This window comes from Octodon degus, unplaced genomic scaffold (genome assembly GCF_000260255.1).
Source record: "Octodon degus isolate 3935 unplaced genomic scaffold, OctDeg1.0 scaffold00138, whole genome shotgun sequence".
Classification (NCBI taxonomy): domain Eukaryota; kingdom Metazoa; phylum Chordata; class Mammalia; order Rodentia; family Octodontidae; genus Octodon; species Octodon degus.
The window spans coordinates 5,150,512-5,162,002 of NW_004524714.1; the positions used below are offsets into that span (position 1 = coordinate 5,150,512).

Below are 11,491 nucleotides of genomic sequence, written 5' to 3' on the forward strand. Positions count from 1 at the left end.
TGTGAGGTTCTAACTCCAGCAACCTGAGGCTGACAGCTTTGTGGAAGCAGCCACTTAAAGGCCTGAGCTAGGGCCAGGCCCCCAGTCTCTGTGTTTTTAGTAGAGACAACATTCTTGTTGAGATCATGATTACCGAAGTGACTGTTCAAGAAAATATCTAACTTCCACTTAGCTGTTCGAGAGACTATTTCAGAGGTAGGTGGTACTATAGAAATTAAGAACTTTCACAATTAGAAATGTGCCTATTTTAGAACTCAAAATAGGAATTGAGATTATGCCATGGGCCTTGAGCTGACAGTAGTGAAATTTCTTACTGGTAGGTAGAGATCCAAAGTGAACTGACATCATCTTGAATCTTCAAAGTTTAGGAAACTGTGCTTGAAAATTCTAAACTATGGTTTCATCCATGCCTTCATTGCACAACCACTCCACTCAACATGTTTCTTGGGTGTTAAGAAGCAAAGTAGACTTAAAAATTGTAGTTGTTTGAAGCTTAAATATTCTCTAAGGAGAGTCAGACAATAGATAGAAATTATTAGATTTATGTTAAAAGAGTGATAAACAGGATGAAATTTTAGAGCATGGGAAGGAAAAAGTTTTGTTCATGTTAGATGAATAGTGTTTAAAAGAGATATCAGAGCTGGACATGGTAGTATATACCTTTAATCCCAGCACTCTGGGAGGCTGAGGGAAGAAAATCTTAAATTTGGGCCTAGGTAAGCAGTTTAGCCCCATAGCAATACCTTGTCACAAAATAAAAAAAGGAGCAGAGATGTAGCTCAGTGTGAAGTCCTTAGCTTCAATCCCTGTTTTAAAGAAAAAGATGGAGACCAAGGAATGGAGAGATCAGTAATCATGCCAGCTGATATGATAAAGCTAAATTATTTCTAAATGAAATCATAATTGATGCCAAGTAAAAGTGCTGTGTACCCATTAAAATATAGCCTACTGAATAAAGTACAATTGAAACCTTCAAAAAAAAAAGAAAAAGAAAAAAAACGGGAGAGAGAGAAAAAAAAAAACTATGTGCCATTGAGGTCACATTTTCTTAAAAGCTTTGTATTTGTCTCTTTTTCTTTACTTTTTATTATGATATTTTTAAACACATACAGAGATTAGTGATTGCTTCTTGTACTTGTCATTCAGCTTGTATGGTTTCAGGCATTATTTGAATCATAGAAGAACAGTAAAAAAACAGTCACCTCCCAGGTAAGTTAGTGTGACAATGGCAGATTCTGTGTCTTAATTGATTATCAATCTTCTTTATACAAATTTCAAGCCCTATTTAATTTTAGAATTCATGAAAATTGTAAATTGGCACCAAGAGTACAGTAACACAAGCAGAACAACTTTTATATTCAGATTGCACAAATTCTACATGGCGGTTCTGATGTAGTCATTGATCTCTTTTACTAATCATTGCAAAAAGCTGGGCATAAAAGGATACACCTGTAATCCCAGCTGCATGGGAGACTGAGGAAGGTGGATCACAAGTCAAGTCCAGCCTGGGCAACTTAATAAAACCATATTTCAGAATTAAAATTTTAAATGCAGGGCCCGGGAAGATGGCTCAGTAGAGAAAGCACTTGCCTGGCAAGTGCAAGGGCCTGAGTTCAATCCCTGGTTCTGCCAAAAAAAAATTGAATGCACTGGGAATGTAGCTCAGTGGTAGAGTATTTAGCATTTGCAGTGCCCTATATTGAATCCCCAGTACTCAAATAAAAAGGGAAATAATACAGTAAGCAAATTAGGAAACAATTGCAAGAAGTCAATTATATAGAAACAAAATTAAACTCAATGAGCTTTTCTGTATTTTACCCTTAGATTTCTGAAGTTGGCAAAGCAAATATTTTTGTTGTCTGACAGAGAAGAAAGCTACAATCTTTAAAAAAAAAAATCTGATTATTCATATAATGAGAGAGCTAGAACTAAAACTCACATTCCCCCAATCCCAGGCCAGTCTTCCCAGTTACTCAAGACTTCTTTCTATAATGAGTAAAACATAAATTACTAAAGTTTTATATCTTGCACAGAGCAGGGTTTTTTGTTTGTTTTTGTTTTTAAATGAAGACAGGATCTCACCATGTAGTTGAGGCTGTCCTCGAACTCTGAGTACTCTTCCCTCACCCTCCTGAATGCTGGGATTGTAGGTGTGTTTGACCGCACCAAACCCTCATCAGTTATTGAAACAAGTGAATTTGCTCTAGAAAATCTTAACTATGAAAATCTGGTTTAAGTTAAAATACATTCTTTGCATATATTCGTTTTCTCATAGAAAGTGGTGCTCTTAAAATCTCTCAAAGCACATAATTTATTGTATCCTTTACATTTTTACCAGATTGAAAATTTTGAGATTATTGGCTGGCGATATAGCTTGGCGGTCTAAACACCTGCCTGGCAAGCTCAGGGTCCTGGATTTGATCCCCGGTACCGCATGCCACACGGGCCCCGTACCCAGTGGTGCATGCCTGTAATCCCAGCATTGGGAAGGCTAAAAACAAGGACTATTCGCTATGAGTCTGAGCTGCGTAGTGAGACCCTATACCAAATAAATGAAAAGAATTTTTTGAAATTATAGAAGCAAACTGCAATCCAGTTGTATTTCATGTTTTCCTCTTGCAGGATCTGGATTTTATTTTGTTTTCCTTATTGGTGGCTACGGCCCATAATTGTCTTCATGCAACTGAGTTCCTTGACACAGATTAAGTGGTCATTGAATTGAATTGAATTGAATTCCAGGAAAAGGGAAAGTGAAGCCAGGTGAGGTGGCTCAATACCAGAATTCTAGGAGGCTGAGGTTGGAGAACTGTGCATTCAAGCCAGCCTGGACAATTTAGCAACTTTGTCAGACCTTGTCTCAAAATAAAAATTAAGGGCTTGGAGATACGGCCCAATGCAGCAGGGGAGTGGGGGTGGGTAACATCAAATTTAGAGCTTCCTTTTATATTTTTCTTGAAATTTAATTTCTGCCTTGTGTGATTTATCATCTGTCTTTGAGAAGTGGTTTGGACCCAACTGAAAAATCTTATATTCATAGAAACGATTAATCAGCCTGCTATCCAGACAATATTCTGGACTGGGAGTACAGTAAGTTGCCAAGATCTGCAAACTTGAAGCTGCCAGTAATTCAGAATCACTTGCCCACACTCCATGAGTAAATAATTTGTTATGCATATGGATGCTTTGAGTCTCTTGGTGATAGTTTGGGTGTTTATGTTCCTGTGTGTTAATTTGGAGAATATATTTACACTGAAGGCTCGCTTGACCTTATTTATTTAAAATTCTTATTTTAATTTTTAGTGACGTGTATATTTTTGTGATGCTAAATGCAATCTCTTTTTATACTTTTTGTATATATGTGTATATATTGTAAATATATTGGTTGCAGTGATGCGGTACGTGTATATTATACCCATACCCATTGTGGGCTGAATTTATTTAAGTTCTGTGAGGACATCCTAGTGGCATTGTTCATGCTGCTGTAATTAGGTTGTGGCTAGATCACATTCAGAAGCCCCTATTTTGAGGGGCTTGTGTTGGGATTAAAATGGGCTCTTTTGGAGTTGCAATTAATAGACATTAACAGAAGGCTAGACATTTTTAGCTTTAAAATCATTTGCAAACTTCCATTTAAACTGATGATTAATGATGTAAACTTGGGAAACCTGAGTATGTGAAACTGAGACACCAACAAGTTCTTAAGCTGTTTTAGTCATTTATTTTCTTGACCCATATTTGAATATTATTATGTAGTAAATTATTTATACTATATTTGAACATTAATCAAGGGGCTATGGAAAAATTGCTCAAATCACATTTCAAAGTAGATAGAAAAATGTTTTTAAGTGGGGGAAATACATTCCTAGTTGTCATTTCAATACCTGATAACTAAATTTTAATTATGGAATAAAATTTCATCAGTGTGCCTCATTTTATATGTGTCTCTATGAGGCAGAAAAGGTGGCATTAGCTCGTGAAGGCCTAACCTAGGTGGGGTAAGACCTAATAAGGAATAGGAGGTTGATAGTCTGTATTTACAGCAGCTGTGGTTTAGTCCTGTCTTAACATTTCCAACTGTAATTTTTTGTATTGGATTTGCATATCAAAGATGAGTATGCTCTAGCTGGGGTTGTACCTCAGCAATAGAATACATGCCTGGCATGCTTTAGCCTCCTGGGTTTTATCTCTAGCACCACAAAAAAATAAAAATAAAGATGAGTATGCTCACCTGAGAGAAATATTTCCAGTGAACAAAATGCCTCCAGTTGTACTGCTGAGTCTCTATGAGACCAATTGTGTTTTGCGATTTGACACATGATGTAGTTCTTAATATTAGGTGCATGGTATGCTATAAAAAAAATTGGCCTTCAAACCTCTACCAAAGATGATAGAATTGGGGAGGATACAATTATAGAAAATATGTGCAGTGCCAATTTATGAATCTATGAGATATTACAGAGTATCAATGTTTGGCTACTCTTGTCTGCAGCTGACATGTGTATTTGCATGAATGAATGTAAGAGATGTTTAATATACACTTAGTACATTCACTGCAGAAATTAAATAGAGGTTATTTTTGCATGATAAAATGTAACTGCAAAGCAACTTTTTACCCCATTTTTCTGATTAAATCTGATTCAACATTAAATTGTAAAATAAACTGAGAAATGAATTCAAGAGTCAATATTACCACTCTCAAATTGTTATATTTGCTGCCCCACTGTATTTTTAATAAAATAGCCAACTATTTGTAATACTCTTGAATTACTCTATAGTGTTAAATTTAAAGTCATTATAGGCTTTTTCTTAAATATTAAAAGGTAGTAGTGTATTAATTCTGAGAAATCACTGAAAATGTCCATAAGGTACGATGTTTTATTGTTTTAGTAACCAAATCATTTTTTGCTGTTGTCGAATAGCAGAGCAGATAGTATGCTATCTCAATCAAATTCATGGAACTGACTCAGGCCCGATGTGGGCATTAATTTGAGAAAAGCAGCAGCAATAAAGTGTGCATTAGATAAGATTGACACTGTGGATATGACCATTACCCCTAAGGATAGTAAAGAGGCTACTAAGTCTGCAGTTGAATAAGATAGAAACTGCTGAGAAAACCAAGCCCTGGCCTCCCGTTCTACACAACGAAATTGTGCCATGACTCCCAATCTTTCCTTGATACTGGGTGCAGTTTACTTTTTAAAAGAAAATAAAAAGTAATTCATTTTTTTCTAAATTAGAATTTTAAAACATTTCCCAGCTTCACTGAGTTTTGAACACAAAATCTTATTTAAGCATACCCTATATTTAAGGCAGTGATCTATAAATGCAGTTACCTGTTGACAGAAAAGATACAGGAAGATGTAGTGGGACATGTACTCAATTAGGTGAAAAAAATGTATGAAAGTATAACTAATTTGCTAGTGCCATAGAAATATTTTCTTTGGATTTCTGTAAATATAAAATGTTTGCTTAAGCTAAAATTGGTATTTTTTACTTATCACTTTGGTGTAATAACTGACTTTCGAGAAGTCCATTTTTACATAATATTGTCAATCACTAAAGTACCATTTCCTAATTTCAAAATATTTCTGTTAATTTTTTATGGTTTTAAAAATTAATTTTAAAGTAATCAGACCACTCTGGTTTTTTCCTTAGAAAATACAATAAAACCGTAGATTCAAAATTTTCTAATAGTTTGAAGTACATTATATTACATACTCATTTAGTCAAGCCTGACTTTCATCACAGAACAGATGGTTCATTAGGAGTATTTTCCTATTTTAGTGGAAATTTCCAGTCTATATCCTAAGACAATCATCTTACTTAGGTGTAATATTGTAAAGACCTCAGAAATTTTCAAGTTTTACATTTTTACTTTTCTCATAGACTTACGGAATGAAAATTATAGGCCAAGTTATCACTTTCTGATGTAAGAAATAAGGCTAGCCTTCTTATAGGTCTGCATTGAAAGGTGTATGTATATCACTAATATTTTCTCACTTGAAACTACTATGAATGTCCACTTGTCTGTGATCAAAGTTGAGATTTATAAACATTACAATTTGAACCATAAATTTTCTCAGACATCAAGGCAATATGAGTAACCATTGTAAAATATGAAATGATATATGATAGTCCCCAAATAAATATTTCCAAACATGGAGAAATAACCACTATATTTTTTCAAAATCCTTTTCCTACCCTCCTTTGCATACCTTTTTTTTTCTAAATTAAAAATATGCAGGAAAAAATTGCTTGAAGTAGCACTGTACTAATTGTTAGTAATATTTCCTGAAGAAATAGGTGGTCTTTAAACTCTCACTTATTATAGCATTATTAAAATGACCTCTTAACGATTCAGTAGAATAATTTATAACCTGAGTTTTATGTCTTTTTGTAGTTACCTGAACGCATTCCTTTTGCCAAATAGACCATATCATTAGTTTTCTGGGTTTTGTTTTTAATAACTGTCTGTTCAAATATCAGACAGTCCTATATTCTGTAGGATTCTTCTAGTTGAGGTAGAAAGGTTCTTAGATAATAGAAAAAAGGAGATATGATGTCCTGAGATTTCCACAGTAGAGATTACACATGAAATTTGTCCAAAGAAGTTATCTTCTTTGTGTAACTGGTATAAATAGTGCTTGCATTAGTCAAGTCAGATAAAGCAGTTATAAATCATATTTTACTTTGCTCCAAAGATTTTTGTAATTTCAAGCCACTTTAGTGTTTTCTCTGAAATGTTAACCATTTTAAGGTTGACTGTCCTTTTTTAAGTTGATTTTTTTTTTGTCCTGAAAATAATGGTGAACCTATTGTCTGCATTATCACTATTAGGCAAAAATGCACTTGCTTAAATCATAGGAGAAATTACATTTGGAGGATATAATTACTTGATTTTTAGTAGTGTGAAATATTTTTAAAAATTGTGCTTGTAACTAAAATGTTATAGAATTGTAACATGATAGGGACTATAGAGTTATATTTATTAGCTCTCTTCAAGAGATTGAAGCACAATGATGTAACAATCCTTACCCAAGTGCTGCTAATCGTCGTTGCAAATAATGAAGCTACTTGGTTGCCTATCTAGCTATTCACTGATCACTGTCATCTTTGAACATAGTCTTGTTCATGTGTATTAGTTTGGGTATTGTGGGTTAATACTTTAGAACAAAATTCATCAACTCAGCTCTGTTAGTAAATCACTTGGTTTTATTAAATTTTATATGTATCAGTAGAATAAATTTTGAGGGGGCTACTTCTTACCAATGACTGGTTAGTATCACTTGAACATTTGTGATGTTGTAGTCTTGCCTGTTGGTGTTTCTAAATTGCTTAAGCCATACATTGTCTTAAACAGTATTTTTTTTTCTTTTTGATTCGTTCCTTTTCAGTAGTCTTTCTGCTTTGTTATGGTTAATAATAGGTTTTAGAAATTGAAATGTTCTTGAAACATTTTATTTTCTGGAGTTCATCATGTCTGGCTCTTACTTGATATGTAATTTGTCATAAAAGATAGCAAGCCGACTTTTACTACTTCAATAAATGAATTTCAAAGTAAACACTGTGATTTTGCAAAGCAGATGTGGTAGGCTTTCTAGTTTCTTTTGTCCTGTTACACAGTGCCTGCCAAGTTGAGGGTACTTAAATACTAGAGGAAGGAAAGTTAAACGTTGTTTCGATGTTTGTTAAGATTATGGAATTTTTGATTTTTGTTGTCAGTGTATTAAAGCAATTTTTGCATTGATAAATGTTATCTAGGAATATGACTACATTCATCAGGTGTGAACTCTTGTAAATGAATTTTGTATCTTGAATCCACGTATATATTAAGTGTATCGTCAATATCAAAATAAACATTATTTGCTTAAAGTGTTGAGTCTCTTCACTGTTGTTGATAGCCCAGGGGCAATACTGTCACGATTTGCCTCTTTCAGATGATGCCTCAGATAAATCCCACTATTTTATGAGGGTTATTGATTTTATGCTTATTCTAGTCTGAATTTCTTGTGTGTTCTGATTTCAGTTGTTCCACTCCCTCCTCCTAGTGGCAAGAACTGGGATGCCCCGAGGGTGGGGTTCTTGAACTAGCAGACGAATCAGCAGACCTTTTGTTGCTGTTTGGTGTGGGGCAAGTTCTTTAGAACAGGATGCGTGGTTGGGATTGAGTAGCGCTGAGATCTAACTAAATTGCAGTGTGAATTTGAACAAGGCAGTTTGTCCTTTTTGAACTTTACTCCTTTGTCATGCGGAGGTAGCCCTAGTGGATAGTGTAGTGAGGTGCCACCATCATGGTTTTAAATGGCAGTGTATCAGGGTGCATTATATAACTAGGGGACGAGTTTGGAAACTTCAGATGTACAAGCGTGTGTTCTGGGTTGCAATATAAAACATAACCGACAGGAGATCCTAGACACAAAAGATAAAAACACTAGTCACAATTTGAAAATTGCCGGTTCTAGTTTCTGTAGGCACAGGTTTCCTAAGATTGCCACCACGTAGTAACCAGCGGCTGTCCGGGAGCAGACCATTGGGAAAGCGGGCTGGCAGTTACGCGACCACCGCCCGAGAACGGCTCACGCCACCCTGGGTCACCGACTGCCACCAGGTTCCTCATATTCCTGTCACTTTGTATCACCCACTTAAAAGGAACCGCTGAAATGTTTGGGCGGCGGGACTGACCCGACAGGTACCCGCGTCCGCCAGACGTTCAGGTCTAACTACCCCAGAGACTCGGGCAGGTCCCGGGCGGCACGCATCACGCATGCGCCGCGCCTGCCAACCCCGCGCGGCGACTTCCGGCGCGCCGAGGACTTGCGGTTCCGGGTCGCTGCTCGGAACACCGGCGGGCGGTGGGGGCTGGTTTGATGTTGGCCGTCGCTCTCGAGAGGCCCCGGAGGCGGGGCTCTGCCGGCTGCCACAGAGCGGCAGGTGCGCGGGCTGGGGTTCCGGGGACATAAGCAGGTCCCCAGTTCTCTCGGGTGGCTTCTGTCCCCCAAGCGGTCTAGATCGGGTTGCCCAAAACCCCAAGCGGGGGGCGGGACCAGGTACTGAAAAAGCCACCGGTGGGGCCGGAGGCGGGCTGCCCCGGCCTGGGAGTCTGGAGCTTGGCGTTCTGGATCCTCTGCGCGACCCTGGATAAGTTAGTCCTCACTAGAGCTCAGTTTTCTGCCTGTCAACTTAGAGATGTTGGACGCTCCGTCTCCTCCAGCCTTTGACAGTCCAAGCAAGGGCGTGGCTAGAGGGAATGGGTTCCAAACTGCCCTGCTGGCAGGGACCTTCGGACGTTAGGCATCTGTCTTTCACTCAACTTTGCCGTCCTTTTTCTCAGCGGCTGTCTTAAGAGGAATCAAGATTACGAACAGACAGCCCACGGTCTGGCCAGGTAAACAGCCTGTGTCTATGGACATTAACTGAGAAATAAATTCCAGCCCCGGAAAAGCTTAATCTTATTCAAGTTGTTTTGTTCAGGGCTTCCATGGAAAAGTGAATTTAGGCATCTTGGGCAGTGAGTGATGTTATTGTATGTCTGTAAGTAAAGCTCATAGATCCCAAATTCATGGGCGATCAGGATGAGGGAGGCTAGCCCCCTGAGAGTTGTGGTATGGACAAGTTCTATTTCTCCTGACTCCCTCCTCTTTCTCCACTTCTCTCACTTCCCCCCAGCACTGCAGCTTTACACTTGAAATATCCAACCCATTTTATCCTTGTCTTCATACAGGGCAGAATGTACTGATATCCAGGCTGTTTAGTAGATAAGCCAGGTGAGTAGAGGTTTACAGACACTAAAGGTAAAGTTGCTGAAGAATTTTACGAACATACTAAATGATTTGAAGTAGTTAGAAGTCATCTGTAGATCTTAGAATTTTGGTCTGTCCCACAAAACATGGAAAGTTAAGATTGGAACTAGAATGTCACTATTTATATTCACTATTGAGGGGGAAGAGATGTTTTGAATCTCATGTTAAATATGTCAAACATTCTGAAAAAAATGAATTGTGTTTGGGTAGTTTTATCAAAATGAAAGCAATCCACAGGGCATTTTCACGAAAGATTAAAGGATATCTCATAGGTTACCTATTTCTTGTAATTGAGTGACTTATCTGTTCTTTTGTAAGTTACAATTTTTTTTTCTAGGAAACAGCTAATTGCAAAACATCTGGAACATTAGAATGTTCTATGTTTTCCTCACATTGAGTGACATATGTTTGAAATGTTTTAACTCTGACTGTATTATTAGGGATTTGAAAATATTAAGTCATGATTTTTGTAATGGTAACCTAGAAATTTTTACCAAATATGGTATGTACCATAGCCAATGTGGTGTAAGTTTTTAAAAGTTGAGATCTGTGAATCAGAGAGTTCTGTATTCAAATACTAGCCCTGTTACTTAGCCACACAGTCATTGGCAGGTTCCTTCACCTCTTTGGCACTGGATTTCCTCATCCATGTGTACAACTGAAGCACCTGAGTGCTTTGTAAATATTAAGTAATGTATTCTATTAAGTATACATTTAAATTGCAAAACAGAATTTTGAAACCTGAAGTTTAACATAGCAACTCAGATGTGAAGTGTTTCCAGTGTTTAACAATAGATATTTCTTTCATTTGATTCATAGATACTGTGTTGCCATAGACCTTGGCCCACATTAAATGGAAATTCATCTAACTTGGGTCCCTGAAACATTTTAGACACCAGTGTTTGATTCCATTCACCCAAGATTACTGTAGTAGTTCAAAAGCTTGTCATCTGTGCAGAATAGTCACACGGCAAAAATGTTCGCAAAATTAAAGAAGAAAATTGCAGAAGAAACTGCTGTAGCTCAGAGGCCAGGAGGTACTACTAGGATCCCACGGTCCGTGAGCAAGGAATCTGTGGCGTCTATGGGAGCTGACTCAGGAGATGACTTTGTAAGTATCCTCTCTAGCTTCAAATATTTGACAGTCTCACTGTATTTTTTTAAATAATATTGCAGGGAGTCCTCTCAATAAATATTTTTAAATTGTATGATTATGTCATGCCTTTTGTGATTGGTAGCAGGATAAGACCCTGCTCCTCTCCTTCTATACTCCTTTTCTTAGGTGCCTTTTTGTTAATGTTTGATTTCTTAATACTTAAAGTAGTTTTTTTTTTTTTTCCTGTGTCTCTCATCATATAGTCTGGACGTTATCCATTGTACTAACTTTCATCTGTGCAGCCTGTGCTGCTTTTACACTTCAATCTTTCAAAATGTGTGGGCTTATTTAAGTCACTATTACTTCATACAGTCTGTGATTTGTGGTATGGTATTAACCAAAGGCACTATTGTATTGGAAAAAATCATTGATAACACCAATAACTAAAGTATGTTGCATTGTTTATAAGGTATCTTTGTGTTTGACAAATTTTTTTAAAATGAGAATGTTGCTACATGTTTAAGGATTAAAATGTGTCTTTACATACAACAGCATCTTTATAACTTGGATGACTTTAAAAGTCATTTATAATAAT

General features: G+C 36.9%; 1 protein-coding gene across 1 annotated transcript in view; it reads left to right on the top strand.

Annotated features, from left to right (window-relative positions):
- Window positions 1-8,831: 8,831 nt before the first annotated feature.
- The window catches only part of Golga1 (golgin A1), a 61,214-nt gene continuing 58,554 nt past the window's right edge, over window positions 8,832-11,491 (top strand). The window contains exons 1-3 of the mRNA XM_004641622.2: window positions 8,832-8,931; window positions 9,722-9,764; window positions 10,620-10,911. Coding sequence (XP_004641679.1) covers window positions 10,777-10,911 — 135 coding nt within the window. The 5' untranslated portion in view covers window positions 8,832-8,931; window positions 9,722-9,764; window positions 10,620-10,776. The remainder of the gene's footprint in view (window positions 8,932-9,721; window positions 9,765-10,619; window positions 10,912-11,491) is intronic.